General features: G+C 55.6%; 7 protein-coding genes across 7 annotated transcripts; 4 read left to right on the top strand and 3 right to left on the bottom strand.

Annotated features, from left to right (window-relative positions):
- Positions 1 to 252: 252 nt before the first annotated feature.
- N657DRAFT_607583 (casein kinase II, regulatory subunit) lies at positions 253 to 1664 on the top strand (the record flags this gene model as incomplete). The annotated part of the gene is made up of 4 exons (XM_062790248.1): positions 253 to 702; positions 784 to 1029; positions 1104 to 1541; positions 1578 to 1664. Exons 1-4 carry the CDS (start codon positions 646 to 648, stop codon positions 1662 to 1664), a joined length of 828 nt encoding a protein of 275 aa, XP_062652099.1. The 5' UTR covers positions 253 to 645.
- An 807-nt stretch (positions 1665 to 2471) lies between these two features.
- On the bottom strand, positions 2472 to 4023 carry N657DRAFT_652040 (PAP2-domain-containing protein; the record flags this gene model as incomplete). Its single annotated transcript, XM_062794254.1, has 3 exons — positions 2472 to 3166; positions 3241 to 3692; positions 3770 to 4023. 3 exons carry the CDS (start codon positions 4021 to 4023, stop codon positions 2472 to 2474), a joined length of 1401 nt encoding a protein of 466 aa, XP_062652098.1.
- Positions 4024 to 4761: 738 nt separating this feature from the next.
- Positions 4762 to 6671, bottom strand: N657DRAFT_638777 (ribosomal protein L2). The gene has a single exon (XM_062791655.1). It carries the CDS (start codon positions 6435 to 6437, stop codon positions 5073 to 5075), a length of 1365 nt encoding a protein of 454 aa, XP_062652097.1. The 5' UTR covers positions 6438 to 6671; the 3' UTR covers positions 4762 to 5072.
- Positions 6672 to 7576: 905 nt separating this feature from the next.
- N657DRAFT_13951 (A/B/D/E cyclin) lies at positions 7577 to 9529 on the top strand. The gene is made up of 3 exons (XM_062785925.1): positions 7577 to 7755; positions 7865 to 9080; positions 9148 to 9529. Exons 2-3 carry the CDS (start codon positions 7920 to 7922, stop codon positions 9343 to 9345), a joined length of 1359 nt encoding a protein of 452 aa, XP_062652096.1. The 5' UTR covers positions 7577 to 7755; positions 7865 to 7919; the 3' UTR covers positions 9346 to 9529.
- On the top strand, positions 9530 to 10340 carry N657DRAFT_13952 (uncharacterized protein). The gene has a single exon (XM_062785926.1). It carries the CDS (start codon positions 9714 to 9716, stop codon positions 10188 to 10190), a length of 477 nt encoding a protein of 158 aa, XP_062652095.1. The 5' UTR covers positions 9530 to 9713; the 3' UTR covers positions 10191 to 10340.
- A 792-nt stretch (positions 10341 to 11132) lies between these two features.
- N657DRAFT_629449 (uncharacterized protein) lies at positions 11133 to 12611 on the top strand (the record flags this gene model as incomplete). The annotated part of the gene is made up of 3 exons (XM_062790887.1): positions 11133 to 11211; positions 11582 to 11620; positions 11662 to 12611. 3 exons carry the CDS (start codon positions 11133 to 11135, stop codon positions 12609 to 12611), a joined length of 1068 nt encoding a protein of 355 aa, XP_062652094.1.
- A 3452-nt stretch (positions 12612 to 16063) lies between these two features.
- Positions 16064 to 23850, bottom strand: N657DRAFT_660038 (uncharacterized protein). Its single transcript, XM_062795030.1, has 4 exons — positions 21733 to 23850; positions 19281 to 21665; positions 17394 to 19183; positions 16064 to 17329 (listed from the first exon to the last, which is right to left on the bottom strand). Exons 1-4 carry the CDS (start codon positions 23392 to 23394, stop codon positions 16549 to 16551), a joined length of 6618 nt encoding a protein of 2205 aa, XP_062652093.1. The 5' UTR covers positions 23395 to 23850; the 3' UTR covers positions 16064 to 16548.
- Between the last annotated feature and the right edge of the window lie 540 nt (positions 23851 to 24390).

The raw sequence follows: 24390 nt of genomic DNA, 5'->3' as shown, positions 1-24390 counted from the left end.
TGCTCTGTATACCCAATCGATGGATGACCTGCTCAAGGGTACAGGGAGTGTCCCATAAAGCCACTTCAATAAAGATGGTTTTCCTTAAGAGGGCCAATTGTACGGAGTATGTGTCGTTGAAATCTGGCTGCCCAGTTCAATACTGACCATCCAGTGACTTATAAACTAAGCTCTACCGTACAGGCACTGTGGGCCTGATGAGCATCCCCTGAGTCTTGTGAGACGAAACTTAAGACCGATGACTTTCCTGAGTTTTTTGAAGGTTTACCTTGCTCACAGATCTCAACCTTTCCTTCCGAGAAAGTTTTATAACCCCAGGATGGCACGAGACATGTGTTGTTACACAGTGAGCCAGCTTAACAGATTGTGGAGCAGAGTTCCTCAGTGTAGGGCACCCCACCAACAAGGCACAATTCCAGCCGCCGCCCGCCTTGCCAACACCATCAACCACCTCCAGATTGTGTGGGCTACGCCGACCACCCCATATCCGCCGCCCACGATCTCGACCATTGAGGATACTTGTTTTTCCACACAGTCTCCCCCTTGAGCACTGTCAATTCTGCAGTCCAACCTGTTCCTGGCTCCCAGCTCTGTCCTTTCTCCGCATCATATCGCAACCCAACTGCGCCCAGGCACTCGTGAACGATGGATGACTATGGGACCGAGTCCGATAGTGACTACACCAGCTACTGGCGAGATTGGGTAAGTCCGATTTGCTTATCTGTCTATCTATCCCCTGACACAAACACATCATGTGTTTGCGCCTAACTCGCTGTGCGCCAGTTCATTTCGTCCCGGGGCAACGAGTACTTCTGTGAAATCGACGAGGAGTATTTAACGGACCGTTTCAACCTGACGGGCCTAAACACTGAGGTCCAGTACTATCAGTATGCACTGGACCTGGTGACAGATGTGTTCGACCTTGACTGCGACGACGAGATGCGCGAGACCATTGAAAAGTCGGCCAGACATCTGTACGGGCTCGTTCACGCCCGCTACATTGTCTCGACACGGGGTCTCTCCAAAATGGTGTGTATCATTCTCTCTCCCGCGGTCCCAGTGAACCGACTAAAACTAACCCGGCCTCTCCTCTTTCCCACCAGCTGGAAAAGTACAAAAAAGCCGACTTCGGAAAATGTCCCCGCGTCATGTGCAACTCGCACCCTCTCCTCCCCATGGGCCTCTCCGACGTGCCGAACCTCAAACCGGTCAAGCTGTACTGCGCCCGCTGCGAGGACACGTACAACCCCAAGTCCTCGCGCCATGCGTCCATCGACGGCGCTTACTTCGGCACCTCGTTCCACAACATCCTCTTCCAGGTCTACCCGGCCCTCGTGCCCGCAAAGAGCACCGAGCGCTACATCCCGCGCGTGTACGGCTTCAAGGTGCATGCCGCGGCGGCCCTCGTGCGCTGGCAGAACGGCGTGCGCGACAGTATGCGCCGCCGCCTGCGCAAGATGGAGGTCGAGAGCGGGTTCAATGGCGAGGATGAGATTGAGGAGGAGGAGGAGGAGGAGGAGGAGGAGGAGGAAGGTGATGACGTTGAAGAGGAGGACGAGGCGCAGCGGCGGCAGCAGCAGCAATTGGCCGAGTACAGGGGAGGCGCTGCCGCCGCCGGGCCGTCGGGTTTGGGGGGTGACTCGCAGATGGGGAGCGTTGCGTAGATGGATGTTTGGGCTATCTATGGTTGCAATATTGTTTTTCTCCTGTGTAGCATGGCCCGGAAGGAGGTTTCGGTGGGCTTGATGCTCCGTCAGGAGCTTGCTTTTCTTCGTTGATATTGTAGGGAGGAAATTGTGTTGGTTGGCGCATTTGCACTCGGCGTTTTCGAAGGCATGGATGGACCGGGGCTCGAGGCTGGATGAGCTGGCAGAAGGGTGACCCAATACGAGTTTGCTGATGATGGTCTGGGAGCGAGGTTGTTGGTCTAGCTCTTGATGCATGGAGCACGACCTGAAAAGCGGTACATGATACCATCACATAAATAACAGGAACTCTCTAAGCTACAATCCGATTGCTCCGTGTCAGAAGAGAAGGCAGTGGGCTGATTACAGGGAAGCCAGCGTCATCTATCGTTCGGGGTACACACTAGGGACATTTGCTAGGTTCTGCAATGGTCTTTCTCGTCGCTGATGGATAGATTCCGTGTAATGCAAGGTATCTTCGCTTTTTCCAAAAACGGATAAACTTGAACTTTTAAAAAAAAAACCAAACTGCTACCACACACGCTGACCAGCTCCTCGCAAAGGCAACCCAAATTCGCAATACCATGCATTGGCCCCTGCTGCGCCGGCCGCTTTCTGCGCAAATGTGGGAAAGGCACCCCAACGCCTGACGACCGTTCCCATTGTACCTGACATTCCCAAAGGTGACCACCCGTCGAATCATATGCTAAAGATATCAGACCGAACCCAATCCCAGCCGCCTTAATCCGCTGGCCAACAGTAGTCCCATTGGAAAGAAGATGCATTTTAGTGAGCGCCCGAAGAGTAGGAGGTATCCTGATCATCCAAGGCCGGCCCCTTTCTCGCCGAAGCCGTGGCGGGTTGGGTGTCGGCGCTCAGCGCACTACCACGGCCGACGCTGTCCGAGGCGCTCAGGGCCTCCTCCTCGTCGCCAGACCGGTACTGTCCGCGTAAGTGGTCCGTGGCATAGCTGAAGCTCCCCACGCCGGCCCAGAACGCCTTGTCGTGGCTGCGGGGTCCCCACGCCCATCCGGCGCCGCTCGAGATGGGCAGGTGGTAGTAGCGGAAGGCGAAGACGGACGTGACGGTGCCGATGAGGTAGCCGAAAAAGATGTCGAAGCCGTGGTGCCGAAAGTCCCACCACCGCGACCCGGCGATGAAGACGGAGGCGAAGAAAGGCGCGACGGCTATGCATAGGAGGTAGAGGGGTGGCGCGGCTGCTTGCCGTCGGACGGCCGAGACGGTTTGGTTCTGCCGCGAAATCCCCTTGTTGCCGAGAGCTGAGTCCACGGTAGATGCCGGCACGCTGGGCACGCGCGAAGACATCTCGTATGTTTCCGGGCCGGACACTTTGATACTGGGTAAGCGCGTGCGCGAAGGGAAGGCGGCGAAGGCGGAAGCGTCAGCAAAGCCGGCCGGGGCAAGGAACGGGATCGTGATAGCGAACTTGCTCGCGATGAAGAGCGAGAGGTAGAGCAGACCTAAGTGTTGGCGTCAGCCTGGTGTCCGGTTCTGCTGGCCGGCAAACACATCAGAGTATCAAAGTTCTGCGTACCTGCAGCTGCAGAGCTCGAATGCCCGCTTGGAAAACTCCTGAAGCCGTCATCCAACACACCATGGTTCGGATTTTTACAAATAGTTGGGCTAACTAGCTGTCCCGCCGTGGTCGCGGTTGCCAACCCCTTCAAGCCACCGATAATATATTGGCCAATGTTGTCGAGATCAGGCTGGCATCGAGACAGAAGGTCAGGTCGGGGCTTTCCGAAGAGGTTCTTCATGCCATTGGTAATGAACCAGGCCGCAATGATTGACAGGGCAAGGCCCAGCAGGCCAGTATGCAGCTCCCATAGCTTGCGCTTCCAGATTAGCGACTTTGGCGTCCCGACGGGCACCGTCGAGCCGGGAACAAGAACGAAGCAAACGACGGCGATGACGAGAATGGGGATACCGACGGCGATTACTGATGCGAGCCAAACCGGAACTGTCTCCTTCACGGTGTATGGGAAGCTACCAGTATGTCAGCATGCCGTTCAACGGGGGGGAGGGGCAAGGCGGGTGGGTGCGGCGCAGGATGCTGAACATACGCAATGTTGCGGTCGTCGAGCGAAAACGGTCGCTTGTTCGGAGTGATGTCGCCCAAAACGTAGCCGATGGCAGCAAAGGCGACGAGGATGAACCAATCAAAGGCATAGGAGAGGGCGAGAACCCATGAAGGCCTGCCCTTCCTGCGCACGTTACCCCCAGCAAGATTGATATTGTCCATGGTATGGTGGGCTTCAGTCGGCGCAGGAGAGAAGGAGCGGGAGTGAATAAGGGGACGGATGGAGTCGTCGAGCATTGGGACCCCCTGGAGGAACATAAAGGGAAAGGGGAAAGTGAAACAAAATGCGGGACGTCAGCCAAGTACCGAGCGCATGCGAGCAGGACCGTTGGGCGCTCAAAAATCAGATCTCGCCACCATCAAAGGAGATTGAAGGTTAGATGGAAATCACAGGGCCGCGTCATCCACCAACAAGCGCCTAACGACGGAATGGGTCTCGAGACGTCGATGTGGTCCTTTGGTAAGCGCTGCGAGCTTCGTACAGACAGGATCTGCGCCCTTGTCGCTGTGTTGTAAGAAGCTCAGCCACACAAGGGATCGAGTTGACCGAGCGTTGAAAGTGGTTGGCCAAGGCCGATCGACGGTGCACAGGGGACCAGAATGGAACGCCGAGACGACCACATCTGCGGAATAAAGCAATGATGAAAAAAGAGCTCACCACTGGAGAAAAAGGGAATGAGAAAATGGAAAACAAGCCATGCGCACTACTTGAGAGTTGAACCTCCAGTATCTCCCGTTAGGGGTCTTCTAAACTCCCGTTCCGCCCCTCCTGCGGTAACATTGCACTGCAAGGAAGAGCTGAAACGGCCCAACCCATCGGGGTCCAGACGTTACACCGTGCAAACACAGTGTCGCATGACTTGGTCAGTTGGCAATCAGAGACCTTGGTAGCTGGGCATTGTGTCCTTATTCTTTCTCAACTGTCACGGACGCAGATCATGCAGGCCATGGCAATTTTGTATCGATCCATTTGTGCACTGATTCGGACCCTCATTTAGCGGAACATCGGTCTCAAGAAGTTGGTCGGATCTGAGGTTCTTCCAGAGCGGACACGGCGTAGCACTGCCCTCGGCCGAAGTGAGGCAGCCAATCACCTTCGGTCAACTCGAAGCATACCCCTTTTGGGTAACTGCTCAAGCGCTCACACAGCCGTTTGCCGCCAGCTTGACAGGTTCATCAACCTCCAACGCCAGTGTGCCATGCTCACTGGGACAAGATTCTCTCGACACAGCCATGCTGTGGCTGGCAATAGTACGAACGATGCCGGCCTCATGTCGACACGCTGTTTAAAGAGGCTTGACCGAAGGCTGCTCCTTAAGACAGCCGGTCCTGGAAACGAGGATTGCTGATCTACATAATGTACAAGATGTCTTCGTCCACTCCTCACCTACACAGCCGCCGCACCCACTAGGCCATGTTCTTGTCTCTCCGCTTGCCCATGTTGCGCTCCCGAGGAGTGACCACCCACTTGTTGATATTGTTCTTCTTGCGCGTCTTGAAACCACCCTTGGCAGGCTGGCCCCATGGGCTGACGGGGTTCCTGTTACCCTTCGACTTGCCACGACCACCACCGTGGGGATGGTCATCTGGTACCGTGTCAGCGGCCAAGTGAGGGACGGTTGCGAGGAGGAAGGAGCTGGAGGAGAAAGAAAAGACAGGGTCAGGCCCCACGTACTCGCGTTCATGGCCACGCCTCTCACCGTGGGCCTGATGTTCAGCCACCGGCTGCGCCCGGCCTTGCCCAACTGCCTGTACTGATGCATAACGTTGCTGGCGACGCCAATGGTTGCACAAGCATCCTTGCTGACTTTGCGGATCTCGCCGCTCTGCAACCGGACGACGACGTGCTTTCCCGTCATGACCTTGGTGCCGTCGTCCCGTGTCTCCTCCTCCTTGGATACGATGGTCGCATACGTGCCGGCGCTGCGGCAGAAGACGGCACCCCCGTCCGGCCGGGACCCAACATTGTACACGACCGTGCCGACGGGAATCATGTGCATCGGCAGGCAGTTTCCTCTCCAGGCCGTCTTCGCCGCCAAAATACCGGGATCTATAACACCACCCATGCTGTCAAGCAGCTCTTGCGGGATGCCGGCCCGGTAGCTCTGCACCACGTCTCCGGCGCGCATACCCTCGGCCGCCACTATGTAGCTCTTCTTGCCCGTCGCCTGCTCCGTCAGCAAGGCGATGTGGGCACTCCGGCCCGGGTCGTACTCGATGCGCTCGACCGTGTGCGGCCCGGGAGTAAACCGCTTAAAGTCGATAGTACGAATCCTCCGCTTGTGGCCACCTCCACGATGTCTGACGGTAATCCGGCCGCTGTGGTTTCTGCCACCCTTTCCGTGGCCCTTTTTGGGGAACGTCAACGGGAGATATGGCCGGCCCTTCCATAGGTGGTCGTTGATGGGGCGCTTGAGATGGCGAAGACCAGGTGTCCGCGGCTTGTAGGTTCGCATCTTGACGGCCTCGGTTTCGGTCGAAGGTGGGCCGAAGCCGGCGCTCTCTTCACCCCACGACGCGTTCTTGATATCGAGCATCTGTGTCTCGGCCGAGTAGCGCCTGATAGGATTGCTGAGTCGGAGGGCTCTCTGACATAGGGAAGACAGCGATGCGGCCCCCGCCATTAGGGGCCGGAACCGTTGCTGCAGCATTGTTCCGGATTCTTGAACAGCGTAAGCTCAACCGAGACGGGGGAGAAGCCAGCAACCGAAAAAGGCGTCAAAGTCGGGACATTGAGGCAAGTTGGATATCGCTGGCGGGTCCGCGATGGCGTGGAATTCCCAATTGATCCTGCGGATTAAGCAGTCTGGCTGTGGTGGTCGTAGATGTCGAACACGTCGTCCCGTCAACACCCACTTGTCGTCTCGTCCGCGATTTTCCTTTGGACTCGGAAAATTGCTCTACTTCGGCCGATCCCCTGGGCCCGTGCGCCGGTTGTTGCAGCCAGGCTGTGGCTGAAAAGAAGAGATCGAGGCTGGAGCTCCCACGTCGAGCCACAACTCCCCACTTGGAGCGCGAAAAACGCGGGTGCGGCTCAACCGGGGTACCGAACAGCTACCCTGCAATCAGCCAATGGCAGGCCTGTTGCCCCGTGGTTGCCTCTGTTGACTGTGGGCTCAGGAAAGACAGGCACGGTTTCGAGCACCGCGTCCCCTTGTGTGTACCGTGCACCTCTTCCGTGCCTTTTGAATCAGGAAGCTCCCCGTTGTCATCAACATCGCAACTTCTTCTTTTCCCGCCCTGGCTTTGCAGAAGGGTTTACCAGTTCTCTGATACGTCTTCCTTCCCATCTTGGCCTTTTACAGAGTCATCTTGACGCAATCCTTGTTGCGGGAACCCGAGTCTTGCAGCTTGTCCTCGACGCGTCTCCGGCACATACGGGACCCCCCTGCACAAAACTTCGGTGCACGGGTGCGCGGTACCTGGTACATCCGGCCAGCCCACCACGCTGATTTGACCTGGTCCCCTCCTCTCTCTAACTCGCGATTCTGGCCCCATCATCCTCTCCACCAACTCCTTCAAAAACAAGAGAGCCTTAATCGCGCCCTCCATCCTCTCTCGACAACACCACGAAGGCCCTCCACCCGCAACATTGTAAATTGGCAGGCCATTGTTGTAATCAGCTCAATCTTGCACGCGTGCAGATCGAGAGGGAGAACGCACCAAATCTCGAGATACAGCAATTTGACTCGGCCAAGAGCGCGCTTTGGTGTTCGCCTCTCCTAGGCATATCGACCCGAAAACACGTCATATCGCCCTCGTCGTCTGTTATTTCTGCATCTTTGGTCAGTTCGCCGACGTTGTCTCCCTCTGCCAGCCCTTTGCCAGGCAGCTCCATACCGCGTCAACAACAGCGTCCCACCTCGCCGCCTCCTCAACGCGTTGAAGCTGACCAACACCTCCGACAGCTTTGCATAGAATCCGTTTGTCTAGTTGTTCCCGCACTCGATTGTCAAGATGCCGACCACGGTAAGTACTTCCTGCCCAGCGTTCTATCACTCGCAACATCACTGCTCCGACGCGACTTGACCTCGCCTTGGCCATAATCCATGCTCACCAATGTACAGAGGACAACAAGAAACACACGTTCGGTCACGAACGAAAACGATGAGAACAGCAATGCCACATCCCGCATGACGCGGGCAAAGGCTGCGACGCTGAATGTGGACGAGCTCGCAATGCCCGCCAAGGCATTGCAGACGAAAAAGACGGGCGTCAATGCCCAACCCGCGAGGAAGCGTGCCGTCCTCGGCGATGTCAGCAATGTGACCAAGGCTGAGGCGGCAGATGGCAAGAAGCCGGCTGGAAGGACCGGTTTCGTGTCCAAGACCACGCAGCCCAGCGGCATCAAGAAGACAACCACGGCGCGGTCCGCCCTTGCCACCAAGGAGCTCAACAAGAAGCCGGAGACAACGAAACGTTCTGGGCCCGGTTCCATTGTCTCTCAGAAGCGTAAGATGTTGGCTTCGGTGTCTACCAACGCCGCCGCCAAGGTGGACACCCCAGACAATGACGAGCCAATCCGGAAAAAAGCCCACAAGGTTGAGGAAGGCAGCAAGAGCAAGACCGACGTGGCACAAGAGGAGCCTGTGCCCAAGGAGATCGTGCCATCACCGCATGCTACAACCACCGAGCCCGAGCTGCGTGCCCCTATCCCCGCTACGGCAAGCGCTCTGGATGACGAAGACCTCGACGACCCGCTGATGGTTGCCGAATATGCTAACGACATTTTCGAATACCTGCGCGATCTCGAGTGCAACTCGGTTCCCAACCCTCAGTACATGTCTCATCAGGACGATCTCGAGTGGAAGACGCGGGGCATTTTGATCGACTGGCTCGTCGAGGTCCATACCCGATTCCATCTGCTCCCCGAGACATTGTTCCTCGCTGTCAACATCGTCGACCGCTTTCTTTCCGAGAAGGTGGTTCAGCTCGACCGTCTTCAACTTGTCGGCATCACGGCAATGTTCATCGCTTCCAAGTACGAGGAGGTTCTCTCGCCTCACATCGCCAACTTCCGTCACATCGCCGATGATGGTTTTACTGAGGCCGAGATTCTGAGTGCCGAGCGGTTTGTCCTCGCCACCTTAAACTACGACCTGAGTTATCCGAACCCCATGAATTTCCTCCGCCGCATCTCCAAGGCCGACAACTACGACATTCAGTCACGCACCATCGGAAAATATCTCATGGAGATCAGCTTGTTGGACCACCGTCTCATGGCCTACCGCCCTAGTCATGTCGCCGCCGCTGCCATGTACCTCGCACGACTGATCCTGGACCGCGGCGAATGGGTAAGTCCCAACCTTTTGCATCGAGAGAAGTACTTGATTCCGGACTAATGTCTTGTGCGCACGATAGGACGAGACGCTGGAGTACTATGCCGGGTACTCCGAGGAGGAGATTGAGCCCGTCGTCGCGTTGATGGTCGACTACATGGCTCGTCCCGTCATCCACGAAGCCTTCTTCAAAAAGTATGCTAGCAAAAAGTTCTTGAAGGGTACGTTATCTTTCTCATCAGCCAGTCACATGACTCCAGAACTTGACAAGCTCACCTAACATGCATTGCAGCATCGATCCTAACCCGTGCATGGGCGAAGAAGAACGCCCACCTGTACGGAGTCCTGGATATCAACTTGACCCTCGACGAGATCTCATAAGGGTCTCTCTTACTGTCACGTCGCACGACACCGGTTTGTGCATCTCATCTCTACGTCTCGTGAAGTGTCAGGATACCACGCTGTGGTTGGATTCGCCGCCTTGACGACACCTCATGATTATTCCTTAATGACGCATCCCGGCTCCGGCTTGCTGGAGGCCAGGTCCCCTTTTCAGCATCTTCATCTTCAACACACAACATCCATTGACGACTAGGGGGCGTCTCGGGGCGTCGCTGCCAAGGCATTCTTCCCGCGGTATTGTCGGTCATGTTTTCCTGTCTTGGTTTTGTTTCTTTCTTCCTCTCTTATCCTCTTGACCACCATTTGTTATCCTTTTTCCCATCACGGATTATTATGGCGACGGCGCAGGGTCACTACAGGCACGCGGGACGGTGTTTTGGGCGAATGTGCTTTTGGCGCGCCTATTCAGGCGATGTTGCTTTCGCATGGGCTTGTTGCGCGAGGCATTTCAATGTCGCCCTCCTTGCTGGAATACCGGGGTCCCCCATTTCTGGTCCCCCTGAGGAAACGGCTTTGGGAATCCTGGCGCTTTATTGCTGCATAATGCGGGCTTGTTGGGAAGGCGATTGTGGGACGGACATCGGGGAAAGAAAGAATGGGCGGGCTGGGAGAAGCCAGCGGGTTTGGGAACCACCTGTCATCCCTGGGAGAAGGGATGGGAGCTGGTTGGAAATTGTGTACATATCAGTGTTGGTTTCTGGCCCCGGGGTGATGACGGTTTAACTTAGGCATTCGGAATGGGAGCATTGCATTGTCCTCTGAATTGTCAACCGTGTTTTGTCTAGGGGAGATGGAGCGGACTGGGTACTTAGCGAGTCTTGTAGCATACCATAAAGGAGAAGCGTTGATTCCATCATTCGGACGGCGAGATCATGTGCTTATGTAGGGACGTTCGCCGATTTGGGCTTGGTTGGCCGGAGCTCCGACTTGGCGCATGAATCTTGGGGGCAACCCAGCACGGAAGGGCTGTCCAATCTGGACCACATCCGGCCGGAGCGCATCGGAGCACCCAAAGGTCAGGTTTTATTGGGGAATGGAGCTCACCGAGCGTGGCCGTTATTGTTCCATCGCAGTGCAGGCTTCTGGCTCAGCAGTCATTATGGCCCAATGTGTTGAGCTGTCAACGTGGCAGAACATCTCTGTGCCAAGCCACGCAACGCCTCTCACCCCTCGCCTGTTGATTTGATGTCGTTTGAGTATGACATGGGTTACCGGAGAGGAACTCTCACTCCATTGTATGGATCAGCAACATCCAGATTACCTCGGCTGCTGCTTTGCCTGCCATACGCAACACAAGGCATCTAAAGGCCTGGGTTCGGGCCGCGAACAAGATTGACTCGGCTTGTCACGGACTCATGGATACACAATGACACCAGACGACGCGTGGCGTCTTCCATGACCAACATGGAGCTGCTTCCTTTCCGCTCTCCTTCGTCTTTTCCATCTTCTTTATTTCGCTCGTGAACGACAACGCAGGCGACAGTATACATACCTAGGACTTCCATCCACGCTTACTCTCTCGATGGTTGGCATGAGCTTCACCCTCGGTAAGGCCAACGGCGACGAACCACAAACGAGATATAATAGATAGATCGCAGAATGTCGAATCGGTTGTCACGTTCACATACCCAGGGTCGGCTTCGTCATGGTGCCCGTGGAGCACCAATGAAACTGAAGACTGGCGCCGGCAGAATCGAACGGCAGCATCAAAGGGTACAAGTGATTGGGAATCGCCATGATGGAGGTAAGTTCACGTTGCTCTTGCTTTCTATCGGAGCGGGAGAAGGGTATTCTCCATATTGATAGATTATCATATCATGTCTAGCTGGCGCCAGCCTTGTTGTGGTTGCCCCCAATGTAGCGCCGGTACTTAGACAGGATGTCTGGTGTGTTTCCATCCCAACCCAGCCATGTTACGGCTTGTTCAGTGAACAGCTTGCGCTCATGGAAATTTCGTGTCTCCAAGACAAAAAAAAAAAAAAAAAAAACTCGCGACCGCGTCGTCATTATTCCTGTTCCCCGTGCTCATTCCAAACCGGGCATCTTGTTCTAGAGCCTTGTCGCCGGCAGACCTTGTGATCCTCGCTTCCTCTGTTTACAACTGTCAGCTGCAGCTTTTCTGGTCATCATCTCCGGCAGGAATCGCAAAGAGAGTGAGCTAACTTGCTAATTACACACAAACAAAAAACCACAGCCCTTTGCGCCGTCGTCGCTGCGACCATGCTCGCCTTCATACCTCTCTGCAAACCGCTTACGTCGCTAGATGGCCGGCTTGCTAGGTATATCCTCGTCCCAAACCGCCAGTCAGCGATGGGTCTGCGGTCGTCTTCCTCCGTCGAGAGTCGGCTGCCGCGCGATCGGGAGCAGCCATGCTCGTTTCGAACGAGACTGGTCGATCCTGTGACGGATCCTGACGCCGACATTGTTTTCGAGAGCACTGACAAGCTGGACAGCGATGACCTCAAGCTCGACGACTCTCAGTGCATTTCGGTCGGCCGGTGTATGGGGAAGTTCAAGGCGATTCCTGAACTGCCAATCGTGCCGAATTTGGAGCATGGGCAAGTCAACGACACTATGATCGCGAAGGAACTGGGTCCATGCCTACACTCGATTCCAACCAACATGTCCAGCCCCGGAAACGACGAGAAAATCGAATCAGCCGAGTCCGCTCCTGAGAAAACCGTCAGGCTCTGTCTTACCATCCCTCAGGAACATCAGGACGAGCACACTGTCTACGGAACACTCAGCGACCCAACGACAGCCTGCCGCAAGGTTTGGATCCAAGAGAACGACGACAACGACGACAGCAATGGCGCCAACATGGAGGCCATGAACATGCCCTTTTGGAACCTTCCCAGGCGTCAGAAACGGCACACGTACCATGTTGGTGACCCCATTCCCGACGACATGTCCATCATCTCCAACATCTCGCTCATTCCAACCTATTTCCCCAGCGATGTCATGAAGCAGCAGCGCCCTCACCACCGCGCCGTCATCAAGCGCCTGATTCGGACCAAGGCCAGGGCCGCCAGACAAACCATGCGGGAGCTGAAGCGCACATGCCGTGACGCTGTTGGCAACGTCTTTGTCGAGGCTGCCTTTTACCAGCCTCCCAAGTGTGTCGCTGTTGGTTCGGCCTCCTGAGGGAAACCAGTCGACAGGTCAAGAGAGAGAGTCCTGAATCGACATTCTCCCACATGACGTGTCTTCGTTGGCTACAGAAACAAACCGCGAGCGCCAACACCCCAACCTCTGACCACCGCCATGTGTTGCTCAGGGTCTTTGTTTACTGAATAATCAGCCATATCAGCAACTTACCGATCATGAAACAAAGTCGGTGATCGCACAGTGCTGATGGTTGATGACTCTGCTAACTTTCTCGTTAGTCAACAGAATACAGTGTCACAAATTGCCAGTGTCAAAGGGATGGGGACCAGGTTGGCGAAACGGGAAAGAACAGGGAGACAAGCACAGCAAAACCAACCAACAGGACCCCATTCACATCTTTCAGTAACCGCACCAAAAGATCACCTTGGGCACAACCCCCCTTCCCATCAGAGCGCATCTTTGGATCCAGCCTTTATTTTGGGTGTTCCAGGGGCCACTTCCTTCTTCAAGCACTCCACATCTTGATCTTGGAAACCGTCCATTAGTTGCGAACAAGGATAGGGAAAGGCACGGCCAGCGGCAGCAAGGAAGGTTGCATTGACAGGAACGAAAATGACAATGGACCGACAAGAAAAGGGAGTGTAGTAGAGGCGGGGAAAAAGGGGGATGATGATGGAAGGGCTTCTACCATATCCTCCGACAATCTCAGCAAACGACAACGAGCCGACAATCGCATCCACCAGCCGCTGCTGAACGTTCCCAATTCTTACCAAGCATGGACAAAAGATGTAATCAGATCTCCGCGGGGGACAATGGTGATTTGGAAAATGGGCAGGACAACAGCGGACTGGCCTGGATACGCGCATCTCTTTTTCTTTCCTTTGTTATCTAGGAGGAACACATCATCTGGCCGGGAATTAGTTGGATTAAGATTTGGCTGGCCATCTCTGTTTCCCACCATGTATTCCTGTATTTGTTTGTATGCTTACATCTGCCATCATTGGCCCAGAGACCACAAACGGGAGGATAATGATGTGTAGGGGCAGGAGGGAATGGGTCCATGTATCACAACCATCATCTGGCCTCGGTTTGCCTTTTTATGTTGTTCAATTCATTGGCGGGCTCAGAATGAACTGAGAAACCCTAAACTGAAGCGAGATAACCCAGATTGTTGCACGTTCTGGGAACTCTGCTTTGCTGATCACTTTGGTGTGTGTTACAGACGGGGTGGAGGTAAGAAGTAAGTCAGTGGTCCGAGATGAGCCAGTACAGCTGTTCGATTTGACCAGCTCTATCTCTCGTTTTGAAATGGGCCAAGAAAAAAAAGAAAAAGAAACAAGCAGCATTCATTACTGCATCTCGGCCCCAAGCCCTATGTCAGCGTACCCGGGGAATATAACTAACGCCATGTACCAGAAACCCAGATTGCTGTCCCTCCATAACTATGAGCCATCACTCTGAAACCCCGTCTCGTGAGATAGCATTATGTCGTGCGAAAGGGAGAAGAACTAAAGTAGTAGGTTCGGAAGAAGTGAACCTGTTTCTCGCAACGAAGCCAACAGCAAAACTGTCCATCCCCTCCCGACAATAATATATGGAGTTGTCCAGTCTTCAAAAAGACATCATGCGCTCCTCCAAGCTGCAAAAGGTAGCAGCCGGCCTGGGCTCCAGGATATGCGGTGGCCTCTCGTCCTCGTCGCCGTGCATTTCCAGCATTGACTTCTGACGAAAGACAATGCTGTTGATGGTGCTGGTGACTGGCGAGCAGGTCGGAGAGGAGCCCAGAGATCCCCTGTCGGTTCTGCTGGCCCGGGAGGATGTCGACGACGATGACAGGGACCGGCGGAACGAGGTTCGGAGGTTATGCGGCGAGAAGCGGGCCGTGATGGACTGGAAGCGAGAGGTGTTCATAATTATGGCGGTTGTGGGATGAGTATGTGGCGTAAACGATGTTGAACTTGTTTTCGCGTGGGCGAGGTGTGTAAGTCTAGTCTCGGATTGTGTACTTATGTTCACTCGAAGTGGTGAAGAACGAGGCACAGCCTTGTATCGAAGCGAAAGAGTGTTTCTTGGTAAAAGCCGTCCGCAGAAGGACAAGAACGGATGGTGAGCGAAAGACGAGCGAAAGACTACCTTGGAAAAGAGGGAACAATCTATGTCTGGCACAGATCAAGAGGCAGAGGATATGCCGATAATGGTGGTCTTCGTCCTCGTCAGCGAAAGCAACAGCGAAAAGTGCTGGTTCGGAGCCCTAGAGCCTAGGCCGGATGAAAGAAATGAAAGTCGGTGGATGGGCCGGGCAGGACGGCCCGCGTACTTTAAGTAAGCACAATGTGCAACTCTGTATCCAAAACGAGAGGGGAAGATGCAGAGTCTGCTAGGGGCTGTCCTGTGCCAGACAGGGGAAGGGGATGTAGTCGAGTTCGGAAACTGACTTGGGACAACAGTAAGCCTTGGAATGGCTGCAAGGGAAGAGAATTGTACGGACGCACCAGGAGCAGGCACAGCCCGGCTCGGAAGGGAGAGTTACCTCGGGAAAAGGTGGGAGCGATGGACGGGTGCTGCAGCACATCCGTCATGCGACGCCGGGATGGAAGGGGGAAAAGGTGACTTTAAGCACTCAACACTAAAAGATTCGGCCCTTTGCTGTCAGTGCGATCGCCGGCGCAGCCCGCTGCTCAGCTGCACATCAGTCTGGAAGACCCGAGAATCCTTCTAATCAGTCAGATTGCCGTTAGGCCCAGAGGACAGGCCGCATGTAAACTGCTCCAATTCGGGACCCATCTGGGGACGCGATTGCATGGAGTCGAGAACTCCCACATCTTGAGGTCAGGGATCGAAGGTGCGGGGCAAAAGCCAGCGATGAAACACGAGGCAGCTTGTGTCCGGACAGTAATAGCCTCCGAGAGACCAAGGCGTGCTGGAAGCCATCCATTCTTCTCGGAAACGCAGTGTCGCACCGCCAGAACACAAAGGAATTCCCATTGCCGGAGAATCCTCGATGTCGTTGAAGCCGTCGATTAATGAAGTCGGGTCTGAGGCCAAGTCAGGTGAAGGTGCAGAGGTCCACTGGCGGCCCCTTGGAGGCTTGTATGATCGACGTAGCAGGTAGGCCCATAGCCTGGAACCCCCTCATACGGCGTGGGACCATGCACGTCAGGGGTTTGCTCTTGTCAGGAGGATGCTGTTCATCACGGTTTCAGGTCATCACCTTCGCCACGCATGTACCCGCAGCCCCAGCGAGCAATCCACATCGTTCTTCCCCCATTCGACCAAACCTTTGTTTTTGCTTTCGGGAGACTAGGTTTGGGCCTCCAGAGTTATCGCAAGCATCGTCGAAATGGCAGGCTTCGCGAGCACTAGGTACCTCGGCCCCTACCTCCTGTACCTACGTAGATACTTAAGGACGTACGATCCTCCTCTCGTTACCCATTGGCCTTGAACGTGGAACCACCCTGATGCATTGATCTTTCTAGTAGGTACACTGTCTGTCTGCTTCGTCGCCACAGTATCTAGTATCCCGTCAGGGTCCCACAATACTATCACCTCTCTATGCTGTACCATACAGATTCCGACCATCTATTGGATGAGCTCTGACCCAAGGGATTAGGCTATCTAAGAGCATCTATCGGGGTTCGTCCTTACCGAAACAGCCGCCCTCCAGTATTGAATGGTGGTGCCTACACCGATATTCCGTACACGCTTGGAAAGAGAACTCAGAAGTTTAACAGTCGCCCCCTACAGCGCCAGTCCTCTTGTACAACAACCACGCCAGCCATCTCTCAGAGTCCACAAGGACACCAAATGACGTATCCTCCTCTCCATACCATTGCCCATGACGAAGCCAAAAGACAGCCAAGAATGCCGACACGCCAAACAAAAAAGAACGCCATTCCGTGTCCCCGGTCCCCCTGCACAGACTGACCACCACCCTCCTCCCAAAGCATGCCACGCTCGCTTGTTCCAACATCCATCATCTGAAACCCCCCGATCCCCACCCACTCTTCCTCATGGTCGTCGCACTCCTCCTCAGACTCTCCACCCAGACCGAATCGTCCAGCATATCCCTGACGACGGCTGGATCGACAGTACTACCGCGGTCTCTTCCCAAACTCGTCGCCTCGTCCCCCCCCGCGTCGTCGCCCGCCGCCACCCTAGATGATCCAGGCTCCGTCAGCTCAAAGCTGAAGGCGCTCGCCTGCGACCGGTGGTGGTGGCCTCCGGGGCTCGTTGCCGCCGCCGACGGCCTAGGTGCCCGCGGCGCGGCCAAGGGATGGCTGCTATATGACGTATCGTACGACGACAGGTCGCCTAGACCGGCCCAGCTGCGGTGTTGTAATGACTTATTTGCGCGGCTGGTGGACGGCGAGAGCAAGCTGCTGCTCTCCGACCCAGACCCACCAACGGACGCTCCGGCGGCAGCCGCGCTGGACTTGGCTCTGCTGCGGCCTGCTGCTGCTGCCGCCGCTCTTCGGTGCCCGTCGTCTCGCTCCTCCTGCTGCCGCTGCCGAGTTTGTTGAGCCCCGCGTTCCTCTCCTTCCTCCTCGAAGACACCGTGCTCTTCGTTGTCCACCAAAATCTCGGGTATGTCGAGCTGCGGGATGGCCGTCATGCGTCCGGCCCGCTTGGTCTCCATGTGCCGTTTGAACTGTCGCGAGTAGTAGAGCATGTCGAAGAAGCCGAGCACGATGCGTCTGCGGACTTCTTCCTCAACGCGCTGGAGGCGCAGTTTGCGGCGCAAGAACTCCTCGAGACTGATTGGTGACAGTACATTAGCCATAAAGCTGCTCATTAAGTCAAGGGAGGGAAAATGCATACCGTAGAGCCTTGCTGTCGTTGATGATGTTGTAATGCGCCAAGAGCATCAGCACCGTCGTGAACGAGATGCCCCTCTCCGGGTCCGCCGAGACCATGACCTCCTCAAAGAAGATGTTGAACCGGCGCCGACGTTCGCGGACCTTGGCCACGTCAATCCTCGACAACCTCTCGTTCAGCTTCTTGAGGTCGATGCCCGTTTGGTACTGGCTCTTGCTGATGATGGACGCATGCCTGATGCTGGCCGCGTCGTTGTTATTGTTGCTGTCGTTCTGCACGTCCTCGAGAATCGCCCGCACCGAATCGTCGTTATCGTAGATGCGCATCTCGAACACTCCCGAAAGCTCGCCGAGGAGTCGCGGGAACGCCTCCTTGCTGATGAAGCCCGTCCCCGACGGATCGACGCTGCGCCAAGCTTCCTTGAAGCGCCGAATCTCGTCCCGGTCGACGGCGGCCAGCCCGCTCGTCCGCTGATACACATACGAGAAGCTCTCGTAGATGAGCGATACAAACAAGCTCACAAAGATGTACATGCTGATGATGTTCCACGCGACGAAGAGGACTCTAGCCCACGCGGTGCTGCCGCAATCGCTGTCGAAAAACGTCTCGCCCTCCACGCAAAAGGGGCTTCTAATCTGGGCAAAGTCCTCCATCACCTCGTTCCAGCCCTCTCCGCAGCTGAACCGGAAGAGGAGGATGAGGGCGTGCGGCACGGTGCGGAGGTTAATGTTGGCATCTTCCTCGCTGCCGAACCGCGTGAGGCTGAATGTCTGCGTCAGCGCTATGGCAAACACCAGGAAGAAGACGAGCCAAGTCGCCAGCAGGCTGCCGATCGTCGTCAGACTGGCCGCGGCCGTCTTGAAAAGCTGGTCGAGCGCGTCGTTGCGCGGAATGAGCAGGAGCACAAGAGCCACCAAGAAGAACTTGTGCAGTTGAATGTACGTGACCTGCTTCCTGTCCGTCAAGAAAAGAATCGACGTGGCAAAGGCGCCCGTGACAGCCACTAGGGAGAATAGGTCCCAAGAGCTCTTCCGGAACCGGGTCCAACCAAGGCCGACGACGCGCACAACGATATTGACGGTGTAGATGAGGATAAATAGGAGAAAGAAGCCGTCCTTGGCCTGCGTCCACAACTCGGGCTCATCGCTGAACTCGGTGAGGAGCAGGAGCAGGTGGAAGACCAGAACGGTGGTGATAGCCATGTACCACTTGCCGCGCTTCTCAATGGCGCGCTTATGGCACCATAGTTTCCACTTGTTCTTCTTGTCGTCGTAGGCGCTCTTGGACGGCGAGATCTGACGGAGCAGCTTGCGCAGCTCGAGCCAGGACCGCTGCTCGGCCGTCAAGAAAGCCACTCCCGTCTGCTCCGTGTAGTTTCTCATGAAAACCGAAATGAACAGAGTGAGCACGAAGACAGTGGCCAGGAGGTTGAAGGCGATGAAGAATAAAGCGTTGCCCTGGGCACTGAACGGCGGACCGTTTTCTGGCTGGAGGCCCTTTCCGGTGATGGCTTGGGTCGCAAACGACACGTCTACCCATCCTTCTTGGCTTACGATCTGGAATAGGATAAACAAGCTCGAGCCGAAGTCGTCAAAGTTGAAGTACGGGTTCGAGGCGACCCTCGGAGCGAGCACTGGCCAGTCGTTGTTGAAAGGCGTGCTGTTGTACTCGCCCACGCAGTCGCTCAGATTCACAATGCCTGACCCGTCGTTGCATGCCATAAGCTTCCCGTTGAACAGGTTGACACCGTAAATGGCAAACGGGATCAGCAAGGAGATTGAGACAAAAGCCGCCTGGAGAAACACGGGTTAGCACACTCTGTCCAGTGACGCCTCATCTTCAGCGCAACAACCAAAGGCAGAAAATAAGATAGAGAAGAAGTCGACGTACACTCAGGATCTTCCATCCGCCGACAATCATGAGCGAGTGGAACGTCTCCCGGGCGCTGTCGCTGACATTGAGCAGACGCAGCGCCCTGAGCGCCTTGAAGGCGCCGACCGCTCTAGAGACGGCTCCGGCATTCATGAAGAGGGTGACGACGTTGATCCAGAGAGTTATCAGCACAATGGCGTCAATGATGCCCCAGGTGCTCCGAAAGTAGGCGTTGGGGGTCCAGAAGAAGCCGTCGGCAATGATCTTGATGAGAGCCTCGACTGTGAACACAATGGCAAAGGCCGTGTCGGTCCACACAAACCAGTTCAGAATGCTGAACGGGTGTTTCTCAAAATACTCTTTCTGATACAGGGGTGTGCTGATGCAGGCCAGTACGACCATGGCCACGATAGCAATGTAGATGACAGCCGAGAACGTGTACCAGGCATATTTGTTAGGCTGGACACCGTCGAAGCGCTCGGTGCCGCGGCCGGGACCCACGAGCTTCTGGCAGAGCCTCCGCAGGCGATTTCGTGGCTTGAATATAAAGAGGGATGTATTGTAGTTAGGATGGCGCATCAGGTACTCCCTCTGTGCCTTGCGTCGAGCCTGAGTAGCACTCACAGCCTGGCGGGCTAGCTGCGCAGGGTCCAGGGACATAATGGGTCCGCCGAAGCGGACATTGGAATAGAACGGATTGGGCTCTCGGCTGCGAAAGAGGGAGGCCGCCTTTCCCCGCAGAACGGACAGCAGCCCGGTATTGACCCGGCCTTTTGACCCTGGTTGTTGCGTGGATTGGCCATCCTTCGGATGCTCCTGCAACTCATCCAAGGCCTCATCAAGAAACTCACGCACAAAAGTCTCCTTGAAGAGCACGTCGACCACCCCCACGCCCGTTGTCTGGTCGACGGGGTCTACCCGACTTCGGGACCTGCCAAAGCCAAAAACCTTGGACAGTGCAAGGTTGGACGAGGTGCCTAGCTCTCTGCGTTGCAGGAACGCCTTGACCTGTTCTAGCCGCTTCATGTCCTCGCTCACGTCAAAGTTCTCTTGGATGACGGCAATGAACATGTTGATGAGAATGAAGTAGGAGAGAATGAACCAGCCAATGACAAACACGGCCCCAATCCAGGCAGTGCCGAGGTGGGTCGTGTATGTCGTGATATTGTAGAGGATATCCGTCCAGTTCTCGCTCGAAAGAACCTGGTACATTCCGAGGAATGAATTGTAGATGGTGTTGAACGGGATTCTTATCGGCTCGTCATCGTCATCTACAGCCGGCAACTGACCTCGGAAGAGTTGCGAGGCAAAGATGGCCATTAAGAACGTGATGAGAAACACGAACAGCATCAAATTCCCAATGCCGGTAACGTTCCCCAACACGAGCTGAATCAGCTTCTTTGTCATGGGAATGGCGAGGACGACGCGGTAGGCCCGGATAATCTGGAAGATGGTAAGCCAGTTATAGACCTGGCCTGAATTGCGGATCGGCGGGAAAAGGATGACGGTCGTGATGATGGCAAGACCGAGATCAAACAGATTACGGGGTTTGCGGTGAAATCTTTGAAAGTCGGCGATGAACCGTAGAACGATCTCGAGGTCGAGAAGGCTAGTGACCACAATCTCGGCCGCATTGATGAAATCCTCGCGGCTCGATGTCATGGTAGCGCTTCTTAAGGCCTGACAGAAGAGGCCAAGAAGGATCAGCACGACCCAGAACCACGAGCTCTTCCTGTATAATCGCTGGAACGCCGATTGTCTGCGCGGACCCTTCTCCATATCCGGATGGAAGAGAGGCTGCTCGTCGTCGGCTGTGAAGGCGCTGGCCTTGGATTCTTCTCTGATGACTTGGAAGGATGAAGTGATGACAGCAATCAGCAAGTTGGTCATCCAAAGCATCATGATGATGATGCCGGCGCCGAAAAAGAGGGCGGCTGGGAGGAAATCCGAGCTCACGGTGTAGTACATGAGATCGGAGAAGGTGTTGGCGCTCATGATGACAAAGACCAGCTCGAGGGAATGCCCAATGTCATCGAAGTTTACTGTCCCATTGAAGGGATTGCCCTGTTGAAGGCATATGGAACCTCTCGGGCACAGGAAGCCTTTGGCACTGCTCGCGCCGGGCAAGAGGAACTCGGAAGACAAGTTCTTGGTTGGCGAGTAGACCCAGGGCTCGGCTATGCCTGTCAGAGCGTCCAGATGGCCACCGCAGAATGACATGCTCGGGGTGTAAGCGGCACTGAAGTTTGTGGGATCCTCTGGGTTGATCCAAGTGCATTGGCGGCTTAGACTGGACTTGAAGCTCTGGACTCCAACGATGGCAAAAAGAAGCCAAAAGAAGCCCATCAGAAACGATACTCGAACGAGGAGCGGAGCAGACTTCTTAAGACTCCGGAGAATAATCTGTAGGGCGTCCCAATTAGCATGGCCGAGCGCAGTTTTGAGACGTGGAACAAGGTGCATAACTCACGATATTGCCTTTCGTGAGAGCGAGCAACCTGATGATACGTAGTGAGCTGAGCATACGAAACACGTAAACCGAGTGCCTGCTCTCCACGCCGGTGACGCCGAGGACGAAGGATATCCAGAAGGCAACGACAGCGACGAAGTCGAGTCTGTTGAAACCGTGGCGCAGGAATGCCCTGCGTGCGAGATGAAGCCGCTGCTGTTCCTCCAGCGAGACCTGAGCCGCTACTCCCTGCATCATGGTAAACGATCGTGCGAATGTGGGCACGAACTGCTGTTCCTGTGGCGGCTGCCGGACTGATTTCTGGCGCTGGGGTTTGAAGATGTGCCGGTACTGCTCGGCGACTCTTTCCCTGAGTCTCCGCTTGCTTCTGAGTGGCGCATATTCATCCGCGTTGATCATCAAGCCGGACACGATGACTCTGGCTATGATCTCGAGGGTGAAAACGACGAAAAGCGCAAAGATGGCCCAGTCAATTCGGGTACTACCCCAGCGTTCGGGTCTGCTATTCCCGTCGACAAAGACGTCTGGTGCGGCTTCGATGGCCAAGAGAATTGCCTGGGCAATGATAAGGACCAAGATGAACGGCTCAGTCCATGGGTTGACTAACAGATCGCATAGCCGTTTCCGTATTGGATTGTCGGGGGGAAAGATTCCCAAAGACTTCCCTCTCAGGGGGTTCGGGAGCGGGCCGTGACGCCGAAGCCTGGCAACTGGTGGCGCCGGCTGGAAAATTTCACTGTCTGGTCGTTTTTCGGCTGATGGTTGGAACATTTGCGAAGGGTACGAGGTATTAACAAGCATGGGCCCGGGTGCGTCAGGCCGTCGACGCCCATCAGCGCTCGGCGACCGTGACCGATCCCGCCGAGTTTGCTGGTCGACGAGGTCGCCCTCTCCGCTGATCATTACGACACGCTGAGACATGGCTCTCATTATGGTGCCCGCCCTGGACAACGCGCCGCTCGTCGACAGGGACCGGGACGAGCGCCGGTCCATAGGCGAGAGGTGATCTCCATAGCTGCGGTGGCGGTCTGAGGCTAACCCGGGTTCGAGGTCAAAGCCGAGCATTTGGGCGCTCCGAGCGCGAGAGGCGGTGTTCCCGAGATCCGATACCGTCTGGAAGCTGTTCCGGGGCGATGGCTCGCCATCCTGGGATTCCAGGCGGCTGATGGGCTGTGCCGCCGGCTTCAGGGGCACCCTGTCCGACTCGAGAGAATCCGTTTCGGCGCGCTCCTCGTAGTAAGCATGGGGGACCTGGTACGGGTCGTCGGCGGAGGTCATGTATTGCCCGGGCCGGAAGGCATGTTGTTGTGGGTGTATGTCGGGAGGAAGGGCAAATTGCAAGGCCATGGGGTCGATGGGCGAGGCGCCGCCGTCGCCCGGATCGTCAGCGTTGGGGTACGGATGCTCCCAATATGACGAGAAACCCGGAAGGTTTGCCGACAAGACAATGGGCGACAGAGCCTCTCCGGGCCCATTGTGTGCTCCTGTTCCCGTCTGGTAATGCCATCCCCCCTGCGCCGTCCCACTGCCGCCCGGCGCGGCGCTTCCACGGCTGGTGTCAGCATCTACAGACCGCTGCAGTTCCTGAAGGGGAATCGATTGCAGAGGAGGATACGAATTCGCAGAGGCTCTGCGAGGAGTTTGCGGCGCGTTCTCGTTCATGTCTATCGATCGTCCGGCTCCGTCGGTCGGTCAGTTCGGCAAAGGTTGAGTACGGTGAGCAATGCGCAACACAGTCGCGGTGTGTGCTAGCTAAATCTCGAATTGGGCATTATGCGGGACGCAGGCATGGCCCGAAAAGGTTGAATTAAATAGGCAGTCTTGAGGCTCTCTTGTCGCGAGCACGCGAGGTAGGTTGACCGGGTCGAAGGAGGATTGGGTCGCGATAGGCTCGAAGAGAGTGTATTTTGTATCAGTAAGGGGGTCACCGAGGGCGACGTTCGGATGGAAGTACAAGCTGGAACTGGGGGAAGGCCTGCCAAGTTGCTCGACAGCTGCGCCGCAGGCATGATCTCCACTGTGTTTCTCGATGTTCGGAGCAGCAAGCACGACAGCAAAGCAGGGACGTCAACTTCATCAGCCCATCCTCAAGAGGGAAAAGCTGAGAACACAGCCCAGAGCATCTTGGCATGCAGGAGGGCACCCCTGGCTCGGTCCACTGGGCTGAGAGGTAGCCGAACAACAAAATCGATCGACAATCGCCCCGGACCGTTACAGTACAGTACAATACAGTGCATGTATGTATCTTGGAGGCTGTGGGAGGGGACATGCATGCTGTCGGGTAGTTGGAGGAAGCTTTGAACCCATAGTCCTTTCTTGCAAGTTGCGGTGCACCGATAATGTTTGCTTTTGTCAATGGCCGCATGTGTCTGTGAATGGTACTGTACTGTACCACAAGGTAATGGTGCCATGGTTGTAAGTCATCGACTTTGCGGAGCCCGCCGATCAAACTTCTGAACACAGCTCGCCTTCTGCCCTTTTAGCCGCTAGTACTGATCTTCAAGCAGCCCTTGGTAGTGGCATCTGTCAAACGACTTTTCTCCGTGCTACCTTTGGTTCTGTAGTCAGAATAATCAAGGCAGGTAGCATTCATGCGATATGAGTACAGTCCAAACCTGGTTTGTTCCTTAAGTGTGGCACAAGAGATGCACGTAGAGA

This window comes from Parathielavia appendiculata, assembly GCF_033297405.1.
Source record: "Parathielavia appendiculata strain CBS 731.68 unplaced genomic scaffold N657scaffold_1, whole genome shotgun sequence".
Lineage (NCBI taxonomy): Eukaryota > Fungi > Ascomycota > Sordariomycetes > Sordariales > Chaetomiaceae > Parathielavia > Parathielavia appendiculata.
Note: the sequence above shows the minus strand (reverse complement) of the source record. Positions and strands in the feature narration are given on the sequence as shown.

Coding starts and splice junctions, on each gene's coding strand:
- N657DRAFT_638777 (XM_062791655.1), bottom strand. CDS start 6,437: ATGCTGCAGCAACGGTTCCGGCCCCTAATGGCGGGGGCCGCATCGCTG.
- N657DRAFT_13951 (XM_062785925.1), top strand. CDS start 7,920: ATGACGCGGGCAAAGGCTGCGACGCTGAATGTGGACGAGCTCGCAATG. Junction 9,081..9,147: donor TCCTGGACCGCGGCGAATGG/GTAAGTCCCAAC, acceptor TGCGCACGATAG/GACGAGACGCTGGAGTACTA.
- N657DRAFT_13952 (XM_062785926.1), top strand. CDS start 9,714: ATGTTTTCCTGTCTTGGTTTTGTTTCTTTCTTCCTCTCTTATCCTCTT.
- N657DRAFT_660038 (XM_062795030.1), bottom strand. CDS start 23,394: ATGAACGAGAACGCGCCGCAAACTCCTCGCAGAGCCTCTGCGAATTCG. Junction 21,666..21,732: donor CTCTCACGAAAGGCAATATC/GTGAGTTATGCA, acceptor GACGCCCTACAG/ATTATTCTCCGGAGTCTTAA. Junction 19,184..19,280: donor GCGGATGGAAGATCCTGAGT/GTACGTCGACTT, acceptor GTGTTTCTCCAG/GCGGCTTTTGTCTCAATCTC.